Source organism: Cherax quadricarinatus, chromosome 60 (genome assembly GCF_038502225.1).
Source record: "Cherax quadricarinatus isolate ZL_2023a chromosome 60, ASM3850222v1, whole genome shotgun sequence".
NCBI lineage: Eukaryota > Metazoa > Arthropoda > Malacostraca > Decapoda > Parastacidae > Cherax > Cherax quadricarinatus.
In genome coordinates this window covers 3,041-30,677 of record NC_091351.1, presented here as the reverse complement: position 1 = coordinate 30,677, position 27,637 = coordinate 3,041, and the positions used below count along the sequence as shown (strand labels likewise).

General features: G+C 40.1%; 1 protein-coding gene across 1 annotated transcript; it reads right to left on the bottom strand.

Annotated features, from left to right (window-relative positions):
* Positions 1-25,625, bottom strand: LOC128703461 (transmembrane protein 69; the record flags this gene model as incomplete). The annotated part of the gene is given in 2 exon segments (XM_070097845.1): positions 1-1,095; positions 25,531-25,625. Coding segments are annotated over 2 exon segments (566 nt in total), but the record flags the coding sequence as incomplete, so codon positions are not given.
* Between the last annotated feature and the right edge of the window lie 2,012 nt (positions 25,626-27,637).

Genomic DNA, 27,637 nt, shown 5'->3' with positions numbered 1-27,637 from the left:
TTTATTATCTAGATATTTATTGAATGGATTTTTACTATATACACATTAACAATAAGAATGATTTCCTACATATCTGACACCACGTTTACTGAAGAAACTCCACCCAGAGGGTGGAAGACAAAGAATTCTTGAAGCAAACATTTTAAACACTATTCTAGTCTATTCTGTATAAATGTTTCAAGTACCATTAATCATACATCACAATTTCATGAATAACTTACAACACGCATTTTCTATGTCTACATTACTGGGCTAACTTTTAGCCTATATTTACCACTACAGTAGTACAGTGCCACTCTTTTATGGTCACTCGAAATAATGTCTTCACCAGCCTCCTGATATAGGCTAATTTTAATATTTTTTAATGCCACTACATCACCAATATAAAGGTTGACAAACATGTCACCTGATTACTAACAATGAATGCAATCAAATGATATTAGTTCATAAAAATATAACCTCTGCAGGCCTACTTGAAATGAACATTTACCACTGTATATTAGCCAAAATATTTAAGCTGTGGCATTTTCATTAAAAAAACTTTTTACAATAAGCATTTTTAATCTCAACATATATTTATTGCAAATATAAAACAGTGACTCTTGACAATACAATTTACGTCAATCACTTTTTTACAACTTCCCCTTCTTCTTTAATTTCATCTAATACAAACTTACAGACAAAACATGTCCAGAGAGAAAGTACAGCACCTAATGTAAGACAGAATCTTAATCCTTTAAACCAATTTGGATAACCCCACATAGCTAGATCCATATACCCAGCAAATCCAAGCCCAGCAATAACAGTAACTACCCCAACAGAATAAGGGGCTAAAATCCCAAGCCATGCAATCAGAGGAGGAGTCATGCTATATCCTAAATTATGCCAGTCAGGAGGTTGTGAACTACCTTCTGGCAGTGTGAACCCCCATCGTACACCACCCAGGAAGGATAAAACCACGGCACCATAAACAAGCTGTGTATCAGCAATACTTGGGTCAAAACCTCCAGAGGCAATCATCAACACTGGTGCTGCTGCAATAGGTATAAGGCCAGAAAATCCAAAGGCTAGTGCTGGGGTTGGAGAATGTTTCATCTGAAAATTAAATTGTTTAAAGAAAATTATTCATTAATGTCCATAGCACACTAATAATTTACAAGTCTTTATTAAACTAGAAAACTTTGGTTAAGAGAAACATCCAATATAAACTCTGACATTATAATATGAAAGTTTGCTTAAGAAAATATTAAATTTTGTCTGTGAAAAGTATTAAAACTATTATCTGCATTCTTCTACTATATAAAAGGGTATGCAAAACAACTACCGTGAAAGAATAGCGAAATTCGAAGCACTTTCATGACTTCTCACATTATCAAGGAATTATATTTGTATAGTTGTTTTGCATATTGTGATATCACCTGTTTACTGTGATCTTATTGCATAAAAGGATATGTGCACCATAAATTCCCCACATAGGATGACTGCTGCACAACACTGCAACTTTGCCGATGAAGACTTCATCAAATTATTTCTCGTTCTCTTTAACCCTTAACTATGAAGTTGATGATGTAAATTTACACCAATTGGGAAAATGTCATTGAAGTAAATTTATGCTAAATATGTAGGACCCCCCAAAATGGTCTTTTTGGCTTGGTTAGGATTATATCAGAGAAAACATCTGAGCAGGTTATGTGGAAGCCAGTAATGTCATTTACATTCGCTAACATTTCTTAAATGTTTGTATTTTAGTATTATTGAACAATAAATATACGTGAAGTGTGATATGAAAATATACATTAGGGCCCCGCTTTATGGTGTTTCACCTCATGGTGTTCTGCTAATACGGTGATTTCAAATTATGACCAAAATTTGCTATACGGCAATATGGAACACCCTACCCGGTTTCTTTACATTCTCCGTGAGCACATCTATTATGTCTGCAAATTTTAAAAAATTTCAAGTGATTTTAAGTTATTGCATATTTTATATGTACAGTAGGGCTCCACTTTTCGGCGTTTTGCCTTACAGCATTCCGCTAATACGGCGATCTCAAATTATGACCAAAACTTTCTATACGGCAAGCGGTCTTTCAAATACGGAGCATGCCACCCAGTTTGTTTACATTCTCCATGAGCACACCTCTCTATTAAGTAATAATAATCACTCTTGGGCACATAAAATGTCTAATTTTATGTTAATATAGACATTTTCATTAATCCATCTATGATATTTTCTTCAAAATTATATAAGAAAGATGTTAAGAAAGATTTAGGCTAAAACATTGTGTAGTTTTAAAAATAGGTTAGATAAATACATGAGCGGGTGTGGGTGGGTGTGAGTTGGACCTGACTAACTTGTGCTGCTGGGTCTGGCATCGTGCTCCTTCCTTGAGTGGAGGTGACCAGACTGGGTGGGTCACTGGGCTAATCGGGGGGAGACATGGACCTGCTCCGCATGGGTCAGTAGGCCTGTTGTAGTGTTCCTTCTTTCTTATGTTCTTACATAGCATATAAACATGCTGTTTATATACAGTGGAGGTGTGATTGCCAAGTGGAGGGAAAACATTACTTCATGCAAATAATAATCACTCTTGGGCACATTAAATACCTTATTTTACATCAATATAGTCATTTTCATTAATCCATCTATGATATTTCCTTCAAAATTATATAACAAACACGTTACATGGCATATAAACCTTTTGTTTATATACTATGGAGGTGTGGTTGCCGGGTGGAGGGAAAACATTACGTTACTCCCCTTAATATATAACGCTTTTGTTTACAATTCTCGGCATGAATTATTCATTATTTCTCCCTTTGTTTATGATGGCATCTAAAGGTAGTTGTTAGAAACTCTTAAGCTTGGTGAACATGGTGTGTCGATGGTAATTATTATTATTTTTTTTTATTTTTTTTTTATTATCACACCGGCCGATTCCCACCAAGGCAGGGTGGCCCGAAAAAGAAAAACTTTCACCATCATTCACTCCATCACTGTCTTGCCAGAAGGGTGCTTTACACTACAGTTTTTAAACTGCAACATTAACACCCCTCCTTCAGAGTGCAGGCACTGTACTTCCCATCTCCAGGACTCAAGTCCGGCCTGCCGGTTTCCCTGAATCCCTTCATAAATGTTACTTTGCTCACACTCCAACAGCACGTCAAGTATTAAAAACCATTTGTCTCCATTCACTCCTATCAAACACGCTCACGCATGCCTGCTGGAAGTCCAAGCCCCTCGCACACAAAACCTCCTTTACCCCCTCCCTCCAACCCTTCCTAGGCCGACCCCTACCCCGCCTTCCTTCCACTACAGACTGATACACTCTTGAAGTCATTCTGTTTCGCTCCATTCTCTCTACATGTCCGAACCACCTCAACAACCCTTCCTCAGCCCTCTGGACAACAGTTTTGGTAATCCCGCACCTCCTCCTAACTTCCAAACTACGAATTCTCTGCATTATATTATTATAATCATTATATTATTATTATTATTATTATAATCAAAAAGAAGCGCTAAGCGCTGCAGGGTAGTGAAGGAAGCGAGGGTATTGGATGGCAGAAGGGAGGAGGGATGATCAGTAGGTTACAGAAAACAGCGGGGCAGGGGATAGTACGGGGTTAGAGGGTAGCAAGAGATTGAAGTAGAAAGGGCTGAAGGTATCAGAATTTGTAGCAAGAGATTGAAGTAGAAACGGCTGAAGGTATCAGAATTTGTGAAGTAAGTCAGCTGTTGTCAAAAAGTCAAGGAGAGAGTCTGGATGAAAGGTGGGTCCATAAGCGAGAAGGGAAGGTAAAGAGAGAGCAGCGGAGTGAAGACGACGACGGAGGTAAATTCTGCGTGCTTGTTGATAAAGTGGGCAGTCCAACAGAATGTGGCTAACTGATAATGGAGCTTGGCAATTCTCACAGAGAGGAGCAGGGCGCCTCTCCATGAGATATCCATGAGTAAGACGAGTATGGCCAATGCGAAGACGGGAGAGAGTAGTCTCCCAACCTCGACACTGGTGATAAGAAGACGGCCAGTAACCTATACTCGGTTTAATAGATTGAAGTTTGTTGCTGAGCATAGTAGACCAACGTTGTTGCCAAAGGGTGTGAAGGTGGGAAGATATTGCAGCAAAATAGTCCGTAAATGGAATACCTCTATATGAAACTGGTAGGTCATGTACTGCTGACCGCGCAGCAGTGTCTGCCTGTTCATTGCCCTGTACGTCGACATGACCAGGGACCCAACAAAAAACAATATCTTTATGCTTGGTAAAGATGCGGCGTAGCCAAAGTTGGATACGGAGGACTAAGGGGTGAGGTGTATCAAATTTCTGTATAGCCTGTAAAGCACTAAGGGAGTCTGAGACAACCACAAATGATGACACAGGCATAGATGCAATAAGGATAAGTGCTGCAAGGATGGCATACAATTCAGCAGTAAAAATACTAGCCGAAGATGGTAAATGCCCTCGTACGACGCTGTCCGGAAACACTGCTGCGAATCCTACGCCGTCAGAAGATTAAGAGCCATCTGTGTACACAGCAATGGCATGAGAATGAGAGTGGAAGTGGTCAAGAAAAAGAGAGTGGGAAGCGACGGTAGACAGTTGGGCTTTCGAACAAGGGAGAGAGAAAGAACAGACTCGAACAGCTGGAACTTCCCAGGGGTGTAGGGAAAAGTGAGATGCTACATGAACATAGAGAGGTGGTAATTGAAGAGAAGACAAGAGTGAATGAAGGCGAAGAGAGAAGGGACGGAGTAAACGGGCGGCGAACAAATAAAGAATGTCTACTAATATCAGTGACCATTCTATAAATGGAAGGATTGCGGAGATCATGAGAGCGTACATAGTAGCAAAGGCAATGGGCATCACGGCAATCAGATAAGGATGGAACGTTCGCTTCTGCATATAGGCTCTCGACAGGGGAAGAGCGAAAAGCACCAAGGCATAAACGTAATCCTTGGTGATGAATGGGGTTAAGGCTAGAGAGAGTAGCAGGAGATGCCGCTGAATAGATCTGGTCACCATAATCAAGTTTCGATAAAATGAGGGTGGAATGTAGGCGAAGGAGGGTTTGACGATCAGCTCCCCATGAAAGATGAGCAAGGGTTTTAACCCTTTGACTGTCGCGGCCGTATATATACGTTTGTGAGGTACCGTGTTTGACGTATATATACTCATAAATTCTAGCGGCTTCAAATCAGGCAGGAGAAAGCTAGTAGGCCCACATGTGAGAGAATGGGTCTGTGTGGTCAGTGTGCACCACATAAAAAAAATCCTGGAGCACGCAGTGCATAATGAGAAAAAAAAAACTCCGACTGTTTTTTTTAATTAAAATGCCGACTTTGTGGTCTATTTTCGTATAGTATTTGTGGTTTTATTCTCGTTTTCATGGTCTCATTTGATAGAATGGAAACTATATTATAGAAATGGAGGTGATTTTGATTAATTTTACTATAAAAAGAACCTGGAAATGGAGCACAAAGTACAGGAAATGTTTGATTTTTGCCGATGTTCAAAAGTAAACAAATGATGTCATTGTCCAATAAATGTCCAAATAGCCATTCTAATACGCAGTCATGAATGGGTTGATGTAATTTTTACAATTATTACAGTATTGCAGTAGTCTGCATAACAGTAAATCTTCTATTTTTTGTTTGAATAAAATTTCAAAATAAAAAGCAAGAGTAATATCACAGGGACCTGGAGACATGACTGATGAACAAAGAAAATCTTATTTTAGAGCCAGGAATGTCTGCATTGTTCATTCTGGACCTTATTTTGAAATTGTCGTATTTTTTAATTTTCGTGAAATTGGCCAAATTGCAAATTTCTGACCATGTTATTGGGTAGTTGAAATCGGTAAATGGGCAGTTTCTTGTGCTCAATCGATAGAAAAAATAGAGTTCTGAAGAAATAGTTATGAGTTTGGTTGACTGGAATAACGGAATTAGCCGAAAATAGGGCTCAAAGTGGGCGAAATTGCCGATTTTTAAATATCGCCGAAGTCGCTAACTTCGCAAGAGCGTAATTCCGTCAGTTTTCCATCAAATTTCGTTTTTTTGGTGTCTTTACAATCGGGAAAAGATTCTCTATCATTTCATAAGAAAAAATAATTTTTTTTTTTCGAATATTTTGCGACACCAGGAGCAACTTCAGGATTGGGCCCTTCGACAGTCAAAGGGTTAAGAAGGTTCAGCCGGCTGTGACAAGTTGCCTTCAGAGAGATAATGTGAGGTTTCCAGGATAACCTACGGTCAAAGAGGAGGCCCAGAAACTTGACTATCACGTTCAGGGATACGGGAGCCATAGAGGTACGGATGATCGGAGATGACAGAGCGTCTAGTGAAAGTAATTTGGTGGGTTTTAGTGCTGGAAAATTTAAACCCATGTGTGGTGGCCCAATTGGAAACACAGTCAACTGCATGCTGGAGAGAAACTGTAATGAGATGAGTCAGCGCCTGCACAGGCAATAGCGAAGTCATCAACATAGAGTGATGACCAAATATTTGATGGAAGACTAGAGGCCAAATCATTAATAGCAAGGAGAAAAAGTGTTGTGCTCAGAACACATCCCTGGGGGACACCTTCAGCTTGGATAAAGTCCGGGGAGAGCACATTATTAACCCGAACACGGAAATGCCTGTCAGTTAAAAAGTTCTTAAGGAAGGATGGTAGATTGCCTCAAAGGCCTAAGGAGTCGGCTTGGGCTAAAATATTATACCTCCAAGTTGTGTCATATGCCTTCTCAAGGTCAAAAAATATGGCAATAACTGAGTGGTTATTCGCAAAGGCATTACGAACATACGTATCTAAGCGTAGTAAGGGGTCTATGGTAGAATGTCCCTTACGAAAGCCATATTGACGAGTGGAGAGATTGTTGTGTGTCTCTAAATGCCACACTAAACGTCTATTTACTAGGCGTTCCATCACTTTGCAAACTGCACTGGTAAGAGCAATGGGACGATAGTGGGAGGCTTCATGTCCCGTAGTGCCTGGTTTGCGGAAAGGGAGAACAATGGCGGATTTCCACAGCTGTGGAAGAACTCCTTGTGACCAAATAAGATTGTAAAGGCGTAATAGGACTGCAAGGGCTGACTGATGTACATGTTGTAGCATACGAATATGAATGTCGTCGGGCCCAGCTGCCGATGATCGGCAAGCTGAGAGTGTTGCCTCCAGTTCTTGAAGTGTAAAAGGCACATTATACTGTTCTTCTCTGAGAGAAGAAAAGTCCAAGGGTGCTAACTCTCTGGCAGACTTTGAGGAAAGAAATGAGGGGCATAGATGGAGTCCCTGAGAAATACGGACCAGATGATTGCCAATTTCATTGGCAACATCTAGTGGGTTTGCTATATCAGCACCGGCAACCCGCAGAACAGGAGCCGGGTCAGGAGAATATTTACCACTCAGTTTTCGTACTTTTTTCCAGACTGCACTCATAGAGGAAGCAGAGGTGATGGTGGAGACATAATATCGCCAGCAAGTGCGTTTAGCGTCACGGATGACACGGCGAGCGATCGCACGCTTCTGCTTAAAATCAAGAAGTCTCTCCGTGGTTCTATTGTACTGGTACCTGCCCCATGCAGCTCGTTTCAAACGTACTGCACGAGCACAAGCAGGAGACCACCAATGCATGCATTTCTGAGAATGCCTGCCCGAAGTTTGGAGTATACAATTAGAAGCTGCGGTTAAAACGGAGGACGAGAAGAGGTGTAAAAGCTCATCGATGGAGGATGAAGAAGGAACCTCTCTAAAAACAGTTAGGTGTGAGTAAAGGTTCCAATTTGCCTGATCAAATTGCCAGCGTGGGATGCGAAGAGGTGGTGAATGTGAAGGGGAAGTAAGAATGATTGGAAAATGATCACTGTCATGTAAGTCCGAGAGAACAGACCAAGTGAAGTCTAATGCGGCGGAGGAAGAGCAGACTGAGAGATCGATGCGAGAGAGAGTGTGAGTCCAAGGATCAAAATGGGTGTGAGTACCTGTATTTAAAACATGGAGGGGGTGGGTGGCAAGAAAAGCCTCTAACTGAATGCCACGGGAATCACAGTGAGACCCCCCCAGAGGAAATGGTGGGCATTAAAATCGCCAAGTAACAGAATCGGTGGCAGTAATGACGAAACAAGAAAGGCAAGATCTGGAATAGATAATGCCCGAGAAGGAGAGAGATATAAAGAACAGAGCGTATACCACCTATGCAAGTGGATACAGGCTGCTGTGTAATGCAGCAAAGTACGAACAAATAGCTGATGGTACGGAATATCAGTGCGTAGAAGAAGGGCACTTTCATTAAAGGTCCCATCAGGAAAAGGATCTGAAGAATACAATAAATTATAGCCTGAGATGGGAGAGATAACAGCAGAGTGTAATTTTGGTTCCTGTAAGCAAACACCAACAGGGGAAAACTGGGAGAGTAACATCTGAAGCTCACCCCGATTACCCCTGAGGCCGCGTATATTCCACTGTAAATAGGCCATGTTTGGCAATGATAAAGATACCTGAAATCCGCAGGTAAGGGTTCCTACGGACTAGAGGGGTTAGAAAAGTCCACATGCGGAGGCAGTGGAAAACGTTCAAACAGCGAAGGAATGGTGCGCTGTGAAGAAAGGAGTTGCGCAGATGAAGCAGAGGAGAGAGAAGGAACGGAGGGTGGATCAGTGTGCATTGATGGCTTGGTCTCTGCAATATATTCAGAGATTGCTTAAAGTGTTTCGGAATTCAGAGACGTCGTATGGGAGACAATATTGGAAATGGTAGGGGGAGAATGAGTAAAGATTGGAACTGTAATGGACTGTACCAAGGTAGGGGGGGGGCGAAAGAGTGGAGGGAACTGGAGAAGCGTGGAAGGGGACAGAAGAGGCAGAAACCTGGGAGGTGGCAGAAGAGGAAGAAACTTGGGAGGGAACAGGGGAGGAAGGTACAGTACGAGGAGGAGGGTGAACCTCTACACTTGTAACAGAGCCAGTGAGAGGGGAAGAACCAGGTACAGAGACAGGGAAGGTAAAATGAGGAGGTGGAAGATGGGTAGGAGGTGTTAATGGACCTTTTTTTGACTTTTGAGAAGTAGAGGGACGATTAGGAGGAGGTGTCATACGAGATCTCGTCGCTACTGAGGCTTGTGAGGGAGAACACGAAGAAGCGAGATCAGACTGAAGCGTTGAAGTAGGGACATCTGAGCCTAGGACAGCAAAAGAATTAGATACAGGAGTGACTATGGGAGAGGTAACCACAGAGGTGGTTGCAGAAGATGGGATCCCATAAGTGGGGGGACGTTTTGAAACACGGGAATAAGAAACACGAGGTAGTCTCCCTTGGAGGCGGAGATGAGAAACTGCCATGGCATAAGGGAGACCTTCTGCCTCTTTGAGGTAACGGATTTCCTGCTCGTTTAAGTAGACTTGACAACGGCAAGAGTACGAAGGGTGAGCCTCATGACAATTAAGGCAAGAGGGAGGTCGATTGCAAGACGTATTAGAATGGTCATCGGCACCACAGACCGGGCATTCGTCGATAGATCTGCAATATTTCGCTGGATGGCCAAATCGCCAGCAATTTCTACACTGTTGCGGTGTAGGGATCACCTTTCGAACTTGTAACCGATGTCCTGCTACATAAACTGAAGATGGGAGTTCACGGCTGTCAAAAGTTAAACGAGCCACATTACTAGGGTATCGTCTCCGTCCGCGGGCAGGAAGAACAGAAGTGTCTACCTTGAGGATTGGGAGATCTTGGAGTTCCAGCTGTTCAAGAATGTCAGTGCCACATGTCTGGAAATTTTGTTGAACTATGGTATGGGGCAGAATGACGGTACCACTACAAGAATTGAGGGAATGATGTTTTTCAATAGTGACAGGAACAGTATCGATATGGGAAAGACGTGAAAGCTCATGAGCCTGGGTAGCATTCTGTACGGTGATGATGCGCATACCGCTCTTAAGAGCATGAAAAGAAATATCTTTACCAACATGGAGTAGGAGTGCCTTGCCAATACTGTGGTCAGAAAGATAGGCAGTAGAGGAAGTCGGTTGTAAAGTGAAGAATTTAGTCCATTGTGCAGTCTGAAACTAAGCGTGGAAAAGTAGTGAAGGATGTGTCGATCTTTTCTGAGAAGAACGAGAAGGTGGAGAAGTATCATCAGCAGGTAATTGTCGTTGGCATTTAGGCGTGGGACCAGAGTTGGTCCGACGTGGAACGGGCCGGCGATTTGAAAATTGCCGCACCGTAGAGGGAGAGGCCGGAAGCATAGTCAGAGGAGAGCGAAGGTCAGATAAATCGAAGGAGTCAGTCGAGGCCTCAGTACCTGAAGCGGGTGAGGAAACAGCACTGGCAAGAGGTACAGAGGCATGAGGAGTGTCCGAAGAGTGGTCCAAAGACGAGGCGGGGTCAGAACGGGGTGCGGTATCAAGAAGGGGCCCAGGGGTAGCAGGTTCATGGACTAGGGCTGCCATGGTTAGGTTACTTCTTTCTTTTTGTTTTTAAGAAAAAAAAAAGAAGAAAATAAAATAAAAATAAAAAAAAGAATAAAAAAAGGGGGGACCGGGGAGGGATAGTTCCTAGGAGGAATGAAAGGGCCAGAAATCTCCCTCCGCGCCCAAGAGGACCTCAGCACCGCAAGTAGCGCAGATGCAGCATGGAACCCGTGCCATACCCTCCCCATCATGCTAGTAAACCGGCAATCCGGGATAGCAACCTCACATATGCCAAGCTACCTCGGTGGACAAAAGAGAGGGCGGCCGGAAATCCGCCACAAAGCATACCTCCTTCGGCCACCACCCCCGGAATCCGAAAGGTGGCTTCCAGAGATACACCCGTCGCCCGAGAGACACCCAAAGCCACCCTCCGGGATACCGGAGAGGGATCGGGACATCCCCAGGCAATCCAGATTCCACGGCAAACTACACCACCCCCAAGAACCTCAACGGAATGGGATGGACCCCGGTACCCTTTCCCCCACCTAGGAACTAGCGTGCCTGTGGAAAAAAAAAAAAAAAATCCCAAAGGCCAAAAAGGAAGGGCAAAAGGGAGGGGTGGGGATAAGGAGGAGGAAAGGAAAAAGGGGAGGATGGGATAGGGAACGGGGAATTGGGGGGTAATTAGGTTTGGTCTGAGGAAGGAGACCGACAGGTCTAATTCCTCAGACCAAGAGCCTCTTCACCACGCCAAGGAGCCCCCCTTGAAGAGGTGTCGATGGTAATAATATGGCTCTGGGCCACATTAAATATCGTGTAGCTATGTAGGTAGGTACAGGTATGTAGCCCAGGCAGACTACATACTTACATTATTATTATAACTGATACTTATACGTATGTGTACCTGTACCTAAGTATGCTTTCACTCAGGACGTCATTTCTTCTAAAAATGGTGTTACATGAGAATGGGAGTGTTTCTTTTTATTTATTCTACTGTATCAACATGGCGACAACTTGTACACAATATAAAGTGACGAAAACCTGACGCGTTTGTCTGGTTTGTTTACGTTGTGTGGGTGGGGTGGGGAGGGCTTCCCTGGCTGGATTCCATACTTCCCAAACCTGACTTCCTACAAATTAAACTCACCTCTCAATCTACATTAAGACTACAAATATTTTAAGGTAAGTAATGGGTGTACTGTTTGTGTATTTTACTTTTTATTGTTTTTAATGCCTAGTTCTATTGCTAAAGTAATATATATTAATGTAAACTTGTTACCTGGCATTTATAAGCCGAAAAAATGGCATTCTGCTTTCCGGTGATGTCTGCTTTCCGGCAGTAGCCTGAAACCTAACCTGCAGTATAAGTGGGGCCCTATTGTACTCTGATAATGATACTTATGTGTACCTGAACTTAAATATACTTACACACTGTGCTGGCATGCAGGTACACATTAAAATCAATAAGTCTCTCTACTCGGTGCCATATAATCTCTTGGGCACATTAAATGTTGTATATTACGTTAATATAGACATTTCCATTAATCCATCCATCCATATTTTTCATAATTATATAAAAACACGCTACGTAACATACAAACATGATACATACACTCACAGTATAAAAACTGACAAATATGAGATTTACACAATACACAAATAACCCGCACATAAAAGACAGAAGCTATCGACGACGTTTCGGTTCGGTGCCTTTTTGTTATTTATAAATATGAGATTTGTTTACCAAGCGTTTGGTTGGAGAGTCAAAGAATTACGTTTACTCTAGTCAAACACCAGTAACTAGAAATTTATTCCTTTCGTATGCCTTCACTCTATCTATAGCTATTCACGACCCTTCTGGGTGTAGCACTTCTTTTTTATGATTATAATAATAATAACTTCTAATAATAATTTGTCAGAGCATCATTTCTTCTAAAAATTACATGAGAATGGAAGTGTTTGTCTTTATTTATTCTACTTTATCAACGTGGAGACAACTTGTACACAATGTAAAGTGTTCATATTATGGTATAATACAAACATGTATGAACGAACACCAGACATTTTCGCCTGGTTTGTTTACATTACATGTGGGTTTGGTGGGGCAGGGAGGGTTGTCTTGGCTGGCTGCCATACCTCCCATACCTGACTTCTACAAATAAAACTCGCCTTTCACCTTACATTAAGACTACAAATATTTTAAGGTAAGTAATGGGTGTACTGTGTGTGTATTATACTTTTTATTGTTATTAATGCCTAGTTCTATTGCTAACTTAATATAAGTTAGTGTAAACTTGTTGTCTGTTATTTATATGCATTTATAAGCATATTTCTGGCAATAGCCTGGAACCTAACTTGCCCTAAAAGTAGGGCACTACTGTACAGTAGGGCCCCACTTATATGGCAGGCCCATTTCTATAACTGTCACTGTTGCAAAATTTTAGAAAAAAAAAAAAAAAAAAAAATTTATCTTATGAAATGATAGAGAATCTTTTCCCGATGCTATCGACACCAGAAGTATGAAATTTGATGGAAACTTACGGAATTACGCTCTCACGAAGTTAGCGATCTCGACAATAGTTACGCATCGGCGATTTCGTGGACTTTGAGCCCTATTTTCAGCCAATTCCACTGTTCCATTTCTTTAGAACTCCATTTGTTCTATTGATTGAGTACAAGAAACCGCCCATTTACCGATTTCAACTACCCAATAAAGTGGTTAGAAATTGGCAATTTGGCCAATTTCACGCAAGTTATAAAAGATGCCAATTTAAAAATGGGGTCCAGAATAAACAATGCAGACATTCCTGGCGCTAAAATAAAATTTTCTTTGTTCATTAGTCACGTCTCCAGGCCCCTCTTATATTACTCTTGCTTTTTATTTTGATTTTTTTATTCACACAAAAAATAGATTTCCTGTTATGCAGACTACTTCATTATTGTAAGAATGATATAAATAATATCAGTGCACTTGTGAAAGAATATTAGACCCACCAGTTGACGTGTATTGGATGCGTGGTGTGATTTGTTTACTCTTGAACATTGGCAAAAATTGAACATTTCTGTTACTTTGAGCTAAATTTCAAGGTCGTTTTCATCGTGAAACTAATCAAAATCAACTCTATTTCTGTAATATGTTTTCCATTCTATCAATTGAGATCGAGAAAATAAGAATAAATCCATAAATACTATACGTAAATACACCTCAAAGTTGGCATTTGAATCCAAAAATAGTCGTCTTTTTTTTTTCATTATGCACTGCGTGCTGCGGGATTTTTTTATACAGCGCACACTGACCACACTGACTCATTCTCTCACAAGTAGGCCTACAAGCTTTCTCCCGCTTGATTTGAAGCTGCTAGAATTTTTGAGTATATATATGTCCGAAACACTGGCTCGTAAGACGTATATATACGGCCGAAACAGTCAAAGGATTAAAGAGGAATACAAGAACATAATATGAAGTATATATATACAGGAGATGGGCAAGTGATGAGCACCACTGTCTTGAAGAATCAGAATCACAGGCAGGAAGATTGGTGCTTATATAGAGGAGGGCCTCTCTTTAGTGAGAACTGTTTCTAAAATCTGTCAGTGATGAGAAGTGGACCAAGAACTCAACAGTGGCTTGATCAATAACAGATTCTTGTCCTCCAGTGGTGTAGCTATAGGTGGGCTAAAGCAAATACTCTTTTTTTCAATTAATGGCTAATTTTCACTATCATACTGACAAGTGACCACAGAAGCATGAAAGTTAAAGAAATTTCACATAAATACTGATAATCATATATTTTTAAAGAGATTATTTCTTTGATTTTTCAGCATCTTATCATTTTTAAGCTACCTCCTCTCCCCAGATCGAAATCCTGGCTGCACTACCGTTGTCCTCTAATCTGGACCAGTACAGCTATCAATGATCCTGAATGCTTCAAAATAAACTTGAAAAATAGTCTGAAAAGGGCTAATCCCTGTAAGAGATTGCTAAGGCTTGAACCTTGGTGCATGCACTTTATAAATTCATTCCCTTGAACACCAGAAAAGCCAGGAATCCAGCAGATGTCATTGTGCTTGCTGCAGAGGCAACACAGCCAGCTTTGAATGTAAACAACAATAGATTGTAATGAACCAAAGAACTGAAGAGCTTGCAATGCATGTTGAAAGTCAGAGATTACCACAAAGGAAGATGTGGGTAGAGCAGTAATACAGGCGATAGTTCTAATTAATGAAAAAACACTGCTTTTAAAATACTAGCCTTATCCAGTACACATCCACGTATCATGTTATCCAGAAAAAACTTCTGCTTATCCTACACCATCAAAGGATTTAGTATTATTACTATTATTATTACAATCAAAAAAAGTACTAAACCCACAAGGGTCACACAGCACTGTCAAAGGATTTAGAGCCATCAATGTATACAGTAGCTGAATATGAATGCAAATTAAAATTCTTAAGGAAGAAGATACACATGTCCATAGCATAAACATGAGATACGAAAACAAACAGGGTGGACAGAAAAAGGGGTAGACTGAGGGAAGCAGTTTAAGTTTGAAAAAGAGATTAAAAGAAAATAAAGAATCCCAATGACTGAAAATGTCAATGATTGAATAAATAATGGCAAATGTGTTTCCTCTTTTGAGTCACCCTACTCTATGGAAGAGGGCCAGCAATTAAAAAAAAAAAATTATGACAATCATTTAGATAAAAGAAAAAAAAGACACTAAGAGGTTACCAGAGGTACAAGGTAATTCAGAGCTTAGGAGTGGTTACTGAGGTAGTTTGAGCATTTAGCAGAATAGAATGACCAAGATGGTGTATAAATCTGGGAAGGAATAAAAGAGGGTTAGGAGATCTTCCTATGAAGTGTCAAATGGAGGGACTAAAAGAGAGATTGAGTGCTAGGGGTTTAAAGCATCCTGTAGACCTGTAGAAGCATGCAAGATCAGTCTGAGTGGAGACAAGTGGTTTTTATGGATTGATGTGCTATTGAAGTGCGAGCAAGGTAACCTTTATTAACCCTTTCCGGGTCGACAGGCCCTCTCAGAGACTTGTTCTCAGGGTCGGCCAAATTTAACCCTTTGACTGTCGCAGGCCCCTTTCTGAAACTGTCCTTCTATGTCGATAAATTTTTGAAAAAAAAAAAAAAAAAAAAAAAAAAAAAAAAAGAGAATCTTTTCCCGATGGTGATGACACCAAAAGTTCGAAATTTGGTCGAAAACTCATGGAATTACGCTCCCGCAAAGTTAGCGGTTTCGGTGACATATGCGTATCGGCGATTTCACCGGCTTTGAACCCTGTTTTCAGCCAATTCTGTTGTTCCAGTTGACCAAACTCATAGGTATTTCTTTAGAACTCCATTTTATACATCAGCTGAGCACAAGAAACTGCCCATTTACCAATTTGAACTACCCAATATTGTGGTCAGAAATTGGCAATTTGGCCAATTTCACGCAAATTAAAAAAGATGCCAATTTCAAAATAGGGTCCAGAATAAACAAGGTAGACATTCTTGGCACTAAAATAACATATCCTCTGTTCATTAGTCACATCTCTAGGCCCCTCTTATATTATTATTGCTTTCTATTTTGATTTTTTATTCATACAAAAAAAATACAAAATTTACTGTTATGCAGACTACTGCATTATTGTAAAAATGGTATAAATAATATCAGTGCACTAGTGAAAGAATATTAGACGCCCCAGTTGACGCGTATTGGACGTGTGGTGTGATTTGTTTACTCCTGAACATTGGTAAAAATTGAACATTTCCACTACTTTGAGCTCAGTTTCAAGGTCGTTTTCATCGTCAAAGTAATGAAAATCATCTCTATTTCTGTAATATGTTTTCCATTTTATCACCTAAGACCATGAAAATGCGAATACAATGATAAATACTATACGGAAATACACCTCAAAGTCGGCGTTTTAATCCAAAAAAACGATCAGTTTTTTTTTTCTCATTACGCACTGTGTGCTGCAGGATTTTTTTTATGTGGTGCACACTGACCACACAGACCCATTCTCTCACGTGTGGGCCTACCAGCTTTCTCCCGCTTGATTTGAAGCCGCTAGAATTATTGAGTATATATGTCAGAAACAGTGGCGCGTAAGACGTATTTATACGGCGTAAACAGTCAAAGGGTTAAAAAAAAAAAATTCTTATGAAAAGATAGAGAATCTTTTCCCGATCATAATGACACCAAAAGTATGAAATTTGATTTAAAATTTACGGAATTATGCTCTCGCGAAGTTAGCGATCTCGACGATGTTTATGCATTGGTGATTTTGCCCACTTTGAGCCCTATTTTCAGCCAATTCCAGTATACTTGTCGACAAAAATCATAACTATTTCGCTAGAAATCCATTTTTTCTATCGAATGAGTACAAGAAACTACCAATTTACAAATTTCAACTATCCAATACAGTACAGTGGTCAGAATTTAGCAATTTTGTCAATTTCACACAAATTTCAAAAGATGCCAATTTCTGAATAGGGTCCAGAATAAACAAGAAAGAAATTCTTGGGACTATAATAACATTTCCTCTGTTCATTAGTCACGTCCCCATGCCCCTCTTGCATTCTTTTGCTTTCCACTTTGAATTTTTATTCTCACAAAAAATAGAAGATTTACTGTTATGCAGACTACTGCATTGGTGTAGAAATGGTATAAATATTATCAGCGCACTTGTGAAAGAATATTAGACTCACCAGTTGACATGTATTGGATGCATAGCATGATTTGCTTACTTTTGAACTTTGGTAAAAATCGAACATTTTTTCTACTTTGAGTGCAATTTCAAGGTAGTTTTCTTTGTAAAACCAGTCAAAATCATCTCAATTTCTGTAATATGTCTTCCATTCTATAAAATGAGACCAGGAAAACTAGAATACAATAATAAATACCATACGAAAATACAGTGCAAAGTCGCTGTTTTAATCCAAAAACACGGTCAAAGTTTTTTTTTCTCATTACGCACTGTGTGCTGCAGGATTTTTTTTATACCACGCACACTGACCACATAGACCCATTCTTTCATATGAAGGTCTACCAGCTTTCTCTCACTAGATTTGAGGGCGCTAGAATTTAGGCGTACTAGTACGTCAAAAACCCTGGTGCGTAAGCTGTACTAGTACGGCTGAAACCCTGAAAGGGTTAACCCTTCGAGGGTTGGTCACATACAAGTGAGTCACTGCAGCCAGGGTCAGTCAAGTACTTGTAAGCCTAAATTCTAGTGCCATCAAATCTGGTGGAAGAAAGCTGGCAGGCTTACATATGAAAGAATGGGTCTGCATTGTCAGTGTGTGCAGTATAAAAAAAAATCCTGAAGCACACAGTGCATAATGAGAAAAAAAAACTCCAACTGTATTTTTGGTTTAAAACAGCAACTTTCTAGTGATTTTTGTCAATGTTCAAGAGTAAACATATCACGCCACGCATCCAATACACATCAACTAGTGAGTCTAATACTCTTTCACAAGTTCGCTGATATCACTTACACTGTTTTTACAATGATGCAGTAGTATACATAATAGAAAACCTTCTATTTTCTGTGAGAATAAAAATTCAAAATGGGAAGCAAAAGTAATGTAAGAGGGGCCTAAAGACGTGACTAATGAAGAGATAAAATGCTATTTTAGTGCCATGAATGTCTGTCTTGTTTATTCTGGACCCTATTTTGAAATTGGCATCTTTTGAAATTTGTGTGAAACTGCCCAAATTGCCAATTTCTGACAACTGTATTGGGTAGTTGAAATTGGTAAATGGGTGGTTTCTTGTGCTCAATTGATAGAACAAAGGGAGTTCTGGCAAAATAGCTATGATTTTAGTCGACTGCAATACTGGAATTGGCTGAAAATAGGGCTCAAAGTGAGCAAAATCGCTGATACGTACAGATCATTGAGACCGCTAACTTCGCAAGAGCACAATTCTGTAAGTTTTCCATCAAATTTCATACTTTTGGTGTCATTATGATTGCAAAAAGATTCTCTTTCATTTCATTGTTTTTTTTTTATTTTTTCAAAAAATTTTCGACCCTGAGAACGAGTTTGGGAGAGGACCTCTCGACCCTCAAAGGGTTAATGGACCCAGGAAAACCAGTTACAGCAGCTGGATTTGAGTCCTGGAAGTTGGAAGTAAGTGTATGCACTCTGGAGGAGGGGGGAGGGATATTGCATTCAGAGGGTCATTTGAATGCTGTCTGTGCACTACTGTCAAGACAGAGTGAATGAGTAATGGTGATTTGTTTCCTTTTTTTTTTTTATGTCACCCTACCTCAGCAGGAGACTGTCGTGAGTTAATCTTAGTTCCTATCTATAATTTTAAATTCTATTTCAATCTCTCATACACATGAATGAAATCTTATTTGCATAATGCAAATCAATTACAGTAGGGCCTCGCTTTATGGCGTTTCGCCTTACGGCGTTCCACTAATACGGTGATTTCAAATTATGACCAAAATTTGCTATACAGCAAGTAGTTTTTCAAATATGGCGCGGCCCACCCGGTTTGTTTACATTCTCCGTGAACACATCTATTACTGTATGTTTGGAAACTGTCCATAATTTCAAATGTTTAAAAGTTATTTCGTATTTTATGTGTATGTACTCTGATAATTATGCTTATGTGTACCTGTACCTAAAAATACTTACACATTGTGCTGGAGTGAGGGTACACATTAAAATCACTAAGTCTCTCTACTCATGATGGTATAGTAATACAGTGGACCCCCGGTTAACGATATTTTTTCACTCCAGAAGTATGTTCAGGTGCCAGTACTGACCGAATTTGTTCCCATAAGGAATATTGTGAAGTAGATTAGTCCATTTCAGACCCCCAAACATACACATACAAACGCACTTACATAAATACACTTACATAATTGGTCGCATTCGGAGGTGATTGTTATGCGGGGGTCCACTGTACAGTGGACCCCCCGTTTACGATATTATTTCATTCCAGAAGTATGTTCAGGTGCCATTACTAAACGAATTTGTTCCCATAAGGAATATTGTGAATTAGATTAGTCCATTTCAGACCCTCAAACATACATGTACAAACGCACTTACATAAATACACTTACATAATTAGTCGCATTGGGAGCTGATCGTAAAGCGGGGGTCCACTGTACTAGGTAATAATCTCTCTTGGGCACATTAAATGTCTTATTTTACAGTAATATAAACATTTTCATTAATCCTTCTATGATATTTTCTTCAAAATTATATAAGAAACATGTTACATAGCATATAAACATTATACATACACCCACAAAATAAAAATTAACAAATAGTATACGATTTGTTTACAAAGCGGTTTTGTAGGAGTGTCGGAAGAATTGCGTTCTCTCTAGTCAAACACTGGGGGATAACTGTAGATAAATATTCCTTTCATATGCCTTCACTCTATATATAGTAATTCACAATCCTTGTGGGTTTAGTGATTATTATGATTATAATAATAATTTGTAATAATAATTTGTAATAATAATAATTTGTAATAATAATAATAATTTGTCAGATCATTCCTTCTAAAAATTACATGAGAATTGAAGTGTTGGCCTTAATTTATTCTGCTGTACCACTGTGGAGACAACTTGTACACAATGTAAGGTGTTTGTATGAATGTTTATGAACCATAACCAGATGCATCGTCTGTTTGTTTACATAGTGGGTGGGGTGGCCAGGCAGGCTTCCCTACCTACCACACGACTTTCTACAAATAAATACTTTTCACCTTTCACCCTACATTAAGACTAAGTAAGTAATGAGTTTACTGTATATGCATTTTATCACTATGAAGCTTTAAGCATCGTCGTAGTATATTATGTGTGGGTGTGGGTGGCCAGGAGGGCTACCACACCTAACTTCTTACAGTAAATACTACTCACCTTTTGCCCTACATTAGGACTATGAATATTTTGAGGTAAATAATGAGTGTACTGTGTGTGTATTTTACTTTTTATTGTTTTTAATGCCTAGTTCTATTGCTAACTTAATATATGTTAGTGTAAACTTATCTGGCATTTATAAGTGGAAAAATGGCGTTCTGCTTTCTGGCAATGTCTGCTTTTCGGCAGTAGCCTGAAACCTAACCTGCTGTGTAAGTGGGGCCCTACTGTATGCCAGAAAATTTTTTAAAGACTGTATATGCATTATGGATTTAATGTGCATGCAAATGAAATATTAGATAGAGGAGTCAGGAAATACAAGTGGCCCAATGAGACATACTACATATTGTTTCAATGCATATAATTAATAATGGAAGTTTATCCCAATGTTTTACACTCACAATATCCACAGTACCTGCCCTCTCAATGAGAATATGCATAGATAGTACTATTAATACACAGATAACTGAAGAAATAAAAGCATCAACAAAAAACTCATTTTAATTCAACACTTATCTTGTTCAACTACAGTGGAACCCCAGTTTTCACCTTTAATCCGTTCCAGGAGGTCGGCCGAAAACTGATTTGTACGAAAACTGAAGTAATATTTCCCACAAGATATAACGCAAATTCAATTAATCTGTTCCAAACGCCCAAAAATACACCTACCATCCGACTTACGACCTGCTCGGTTTACGACCACTCGACTTACGACCGTGTTTTTTATGCCAAATTTCTGGGAAATAAACAACTATTTGTGTTGTACACAGTGTTTATTCTAAACATCCAGGCCATGGGAAAACCTGGGTAGCCACAACCACTCAAGAGGGAGAGGTTTTTTAGTGCCAGGAAGGAAAAAAAACTGGCAGGAAATGGCAGAAATCGTACACCAAATCCAGTCATTCCTGGAGTGGAACCACAGTCGATGGCCTCCAGTCCAAACCAACAGATACAGATACTAATGCTGGAAAAAAAATCCCCCCCCCCAGTACCAACAATACCACCAGTCCGATGACATTCTTCTTTGCAAATATACAGGCAACAAACAGCCAGCAACAAACAACAAAATACCTTTCATCCGTGGACTGCTTGCAGAGGCAAAGGCAATGTTCGCGGCTTTCACTGAGACCCACATAAAGGATCACTTGGACAACGAAATATGGATCCCAGGTTACAACCTATACAGATGTGACAGAGTGAACAGGCAAAAGGGGGGGGGGTGGCCTGTACATTGCAGAGTCACTTGTTTGCACAGAACAGCTTAATGCCTCAAATGATGTAGTGGAAGTTTTAGCAGTAAAGGTCGAGAACCAAAACCTAGTCATTGTGGTAGTCTACAAGCCTCCGGATGCAACATCCCAGCAATTCCAGGAACAGCTGTTAAAAATTGACCACTGTCTGGAAAATCTTCCAGCTCCTGCACCCAACATCTTGCTCCTGGGGGATTTCAACTTAAGGCACCTAAAGTGGAGGAATATAGCAAATAATATTGTTGCAGTAATAACACCGGAGGCAGCTCTGATGAAAACTCACACTCACACGAGCTTTTAAATCTCTGCACAAAATTCAATTTAAACCAGCAAATAATAGAGCCTACTAGACTGGAGAATACACTAGACCTCATCTTCACTAACAATGATGATCTGATAAGAAATGTCACCATATCAAAAACAATATACTCAGATCACAACATAATTGAGGTTCAGACATGTATGCGTGGAGCCCCAGACCAACATAATGAGATTAGTCACGAGGGAGCATTCACCAAATTCAACTTCAATAACAAAAACATAAAGTGGGACCAAGTAAACCAAGTCCTAACCGATATAAGCTGGGAAGATATATAAGCAACACAGACCCCAACTTATGCCTAGAACAGATTAACTTGGTGGCACTCGATGTATGCACAAGGCTTATTCCTCTAAGAAAAAGGAGGAGTAGATGTAAAATAGAAAGAGACAGGCGCTCCCTTTACAGGCGACGGAAAAGAATAACAGAGCGGCTAAAAGAGGTCAATATATCTGAAATGCGTAGGGAGACACTGGTCAAGAGAAATAGCAAGCATCGAACTTAAGCTAATGGAATCTTACAGGAGTCAGGAATTGCGGGAAGAACTAAAAGCCATAAATGAAATCGAAAGAAACACAAAAAAATATTTCTTCTCCTATACCAAATCAAAGTCGAGAACAACGTCCAGTATTGGGCCCCTACTTAAACAAGATGGGTCCTACACAGATGACAGCAAGGAAATGAGTGAGCTACTCAAGTCCCAATATGACTCAGTTTTTAGCAAACCGCTAACCAGACTGAGAGTCGAAGATCAAAATGAATTTTTTATGAGAGAGCCACAGAATTTGGTTAACACAAGCCTATCTGATGTTATCCTGACGCCAAATGACTTCGAACAGGCGATAAATGACATGCCCATGCACTCTGCCCCAGGGCCAGACTCGTGGAACTCCGTGTTCATCAAGAACTGCAAGAAGCCCCTATCACGAGCCTTTTCCATCCTATGGAGAGGGAGCATGGACACGGGGGTCGTCCCACAGTTACTAAAAACAACAGACATAGCCCCACTCCACAAAGGGGGCAGTAAAGCAACAGCAAAGAACTACAGGCCGATAGCACTAACATCCCATATCATAAAAATCTTTGAAAGGGTCCTAAGAAGCAAGATCACCACCCATCTAGAAACCCATCAGTTACACAGCCCAGGGCAACATGGGTTTAGAACAGGTCGCTCCTATCTGTCTCAACTATTGTCTCACTACGACAAGGTCCTAGATGCACTAGAAGACAAAAAGAATGCAGATGTAATATATACAGACTTTGCAAAAGCCTTCGACAAGTGTGACCATGGCGTAATAGCGCACAAAATGCGTGCTAAAGGAATAACAGGAAAAGTCGGTCGATGGATCTATAATTTCCTCACTAACAGAACACAGAGAGTAGTCGTCAACAGAGTAAAGTTCGAGGCAGCTACGGTGAAAAGCTCTGTTCCACAAGGCACAGTACTGGCTCCCATCTTGTTCCTCATCCTCATATCCGACATAGACAAGTATGTCAGCCACAGCACTGTGTCTTCCTTTGCAGATGACACCCGAATCTGCATGACAGTGTCTTCCATTGCAGACACTGCAAGGCTCCAGGCGGACATCAACTAAATCTTTCAGTGGGCTGCAGAAAACAATATGAAGTTCAACAATGAGAAATTTCAATTACTCAGATATGGTAAACACGAGGAAATTAAATCTTCATCAGAGTACAAAACAAATTCTGGCCACAAAATAGAGCGAAACACCAACGTCAAAGACCTGGGAGTGATCATGTCGGAGGATCTCACCTTCAAGGACCATAACATTGTATCAATCGCATCTGCTAGAAAAATGACAGGATGGTTAATGAGAACCTTCAAAACTAGGGATGCCAAGCCCATAATAACACTCTTCAGGTCACTTGTTCTATCTAGGCTGGAATATTGCTGCACACTAACAGCACCTTTCAAGGCAGGTGAAATTGCTGACCTAGAAAATGTACAGAGAACTTTCACGGCGCGCATAACGGAGATAAAACACCTCAATTACTGGGAGCGCTTGAGGTTCCTAAACCTGTATTCCCTGGAACGCAGGCGGGAGAGATACATGATTATATACACCTGGAAAATCCTGGAGGGACTAGTACCGAACTTGCACATGAAAATCACTCACTACGAAAGCAAAAGACTTGGCAGACGATGCAACATCCCCCCAATGAAAAGCAGGGGTGTCACTAGCACGTTAAGAGACCATACAATAAGTGTCAGGGGCCCGAGACTGTTCAACTGCCTCCCAGCATACATAAGGGGAATTACCAACAGACCCCTGGCAGTCTTCAAGCTGGCACTGGACAAGCACCTAAAATCGGTTCCTGACCAGCTGGGCTGTGGCTCGTACGTTGGTTTGCGTGCAGCCAGCAGTAACAGCCTGGTTGATCAGGCTCTGATCCACCAGGAGGCCTGGTCACAGACCAGGCCGCGGGGGCGTTGACCCCCGGAACTCTCTCCAGGTAAACCTTACAGTATAAAGTACAGTACTAACAGCATAAAAAGAAAAGTAAAACATGAAATACCAAAATAAAACAATAAAATAAAGTCATTAGAAAAATGTGATGTTGATATTCAGTAGTAAAGTTCGACTTACGACCGGTTTCTCGGAACCGAACTCGGTCTTAAGTTGGATGGTAGGTGTATTAACAAAAAATACATTTTATGGAGAATAACTATAGTTTTACATACAGAAAAGAATGAGAAATATAAATGACTAATGAAATGGATAAATGAACATTTAACATCACTTTTACCTTTATTGAAGACTCTTGTTGGTGTATGTTAGGGTGATATTTCTACACAAAACTTTGCACCTCACTCCACTTTGCACAAATGTCCTTAATTGCTGAAGAAAGCATGTTCTCCCCTCTCTCTTCCTCCTCCTCTGAAGCAATTTCTTCAGCTAAGGTCTTCTGTTCCAGATGAAGGTCTTTCAGCTCTTCAGTGGTTAGCTCTTCCCTGTGGTCGTCCACCAACTCTTCCACATCCTGGCCACTCACCGCCAACTCTATGAACTTCCCCAAAGACACAATAGATTCCACAACAGGCAAAAGGTCGTCAGGGTCAGCCTCAAACCTTTCAAAATCCTTCTGGAGGACACATTCTGGCTCACTGAACGAGTAATAAAGGCAGACCGAGTCATGAATGTATGAGTGGCTGCGTCCCGCAGGCAGGCGGACACATCTGGTACGGACGATTTCTGAGTGGATGTACAAAAACGGGGAAAATTTCGCCAAAAAATGTGGTCGAAAACTGAACTGTATGATAACTGGAGCAGATGAAAACTAGGGTTCCACTGTATTTTCTAATGACTTGAATACTTTTTCTGTAATGAATTCACCAAATGGAAACATATTAACCCGTAAATGGTCCAAGCAGATCTACGTTCACATGTGTAGTGCTACAAAAGTAGATCTACGTTTTTTTTACATATTTTCAAATATAAAAAAAAAAAAGTAGATCAAAGTTTTTTTACACATTTTCAAATGTAAAAAAACAAAAAGATCTACTTTTTTTACATACTTTCAAATGTTGAAAAAACGTATATATACGTTTGGACCGTTTACGGGTTAATAAGCAATATCTCTCTACTGATCAACAGAAATACATTATTTGGAAAGCTTAAGCACCACCTTACTTTATAATCTTACCTGTTTAATACTGTCCATTATAGCTAGAGAATTAACTGTTCTGTTCTCCTTGAACTTGTGGCAAAAAGAAGTATGGAGAAGGTGTGCTGCTCTACCTGCAAATACTCGAGTGAAACAGACATGGGACAAGTATGGAGCAGTGGGTACAGTTAAACAAACAAACGAACAAAAAAAAAAAAGGGGGGGGGGTTCAACAAGTCATAAAGCACTACATCCTGTTCTAACTTGGATGGGTAGGTCAAATTTTTGAAGGATGAATATATTATTTTTAAGATTTCTTTGAAAGACAAAATTAAAATCTAGATACTGAGTTTTTTTTTATAACCAGTTCATAGAATGTAGGAAGGCCCCACTTTACAGCACTTCACTTTACTGCGTTAGTTAATATAGCAGTTGTTCAATTATACCTATTATTTATTCAGACTTTCTACAATACATATACAGTGGACCCCCGCCTTACGATATTAATCCATTCCTGAGAGCTCATCGTAAGCCGAAATTATCGTTAGCCGAATTAATTTTCCCCATAAGAAATAATGGAAATTAAATTAATCCGTTCCTGACACCCCAAAGTATGAATTTTTTTTTTTTTTTTACCACATGAAATATTAATTTTAATACAAATTGAAGACGACATGCACAATTACTACTCTACTAAGAATAGAATACATGACACTTACCTTTATTGAAGATCTGGTGGTGATTGATAGGATGGGAGGGGGGGTGTGTGTGGAAGTTATTGTTTAGAAGGGGAATCCCCTTCCATTAGGACTTGAAGTAGCAAGTCCTTTTCTGGGGTTACTTCCCTTCTTCTTTTAATGCCACTAGGACCAGCTTGAGAGTCACTGGACCTCTGTCGCACAACAAATCTGTCCATAGAGCTATGTACCTCCCATTCCTTCAAGACTTTCCTAAAATGGGCCATAACATTGTCACTGTACAGGTTGCCAACACGGCTTGCAGTAGCTGTGTCAGGGTGATTTTCATCTGTAAAGGTTTGCCGTTCAGCCCACTTTGCACACATTTCCTTAATCTCTCTTTTCAATTCCATAATAATTCTCGCCCTTTTTACCACAGGGATGGCACTAGAAACTTTCTTGGGGTCCATGGTGACTTATTTTGCAGTTACAAGCACTAAAAACACTTGGATAATGTGAAATGTACCGAATGTATGTGTAGATGCGACCGCACTGGCTGGCTTGTAAACACTGGCGCTGAGGCCACACGTGGAACGTGTCCCAGACGAAACACGTAAGGCGAGTTTTTTATCGTGAGGCGAGGCAAAATTTTTGCATTCAAATGCTTTGTATGGCAGATTTAACGTAACGCGATGCGTTTGTAAGGCGGGGGTCCACTGTATTTACCACTCGCAATAAGCTAAGGACAAAAATATTCAAAGGTAAGTTGCGTGTACTAGACATGTATAAGCATTTTTTAGGCCTAGCTCTATTGCTCACTTAATATATGATAGTTTAAACATGTTATCAGGCTTTTGTACACATTTAAAAGTGAAAAAAGGCTATGAGTCACTTTACAGCAATTTTCACTGTACAGCAAAAATAGCTATAAAGAATCTAACCTGCTGTTTAAGTGGGGCCCTCCTTTATCCGAATTCAACTAAATATATTTTAAGTTTGGCCAGGTATTGGTTAAACTTTCTCTATTGCCAGGCATCAGCACTGACCATACATGTCTTGATAACTACCAGAGAAAAAAAACAGCATATGTCATAAAGAAGCTATTACATTATTACTTATTTCTTGATAAAGTCCCAAGTGGTTAAAACCTCGCAAAAATAACAAGTTCTTCTTTGCTATATGTGTTTATAGTACTATATGTTGACATCATCACATATCCACAGAGTGCATGAAAAGATGGTATGGTTATGAACAAATAGATGATGTTTGAGATGTGCAAATGTACATTCATGTGAATCTGAAGGTGGAAGGAACCAATTCCAACATATAACAAAGCAGGTCTCCTTTCCAAAATATGGTACTATATACCCCAAATGGCACTAATTACACTATACAACTCCCTAATCTACCATTACCTCACCCATGGTATTTGTGCTTGGGATCTACTCTTCTAATCACTTGAAACCATT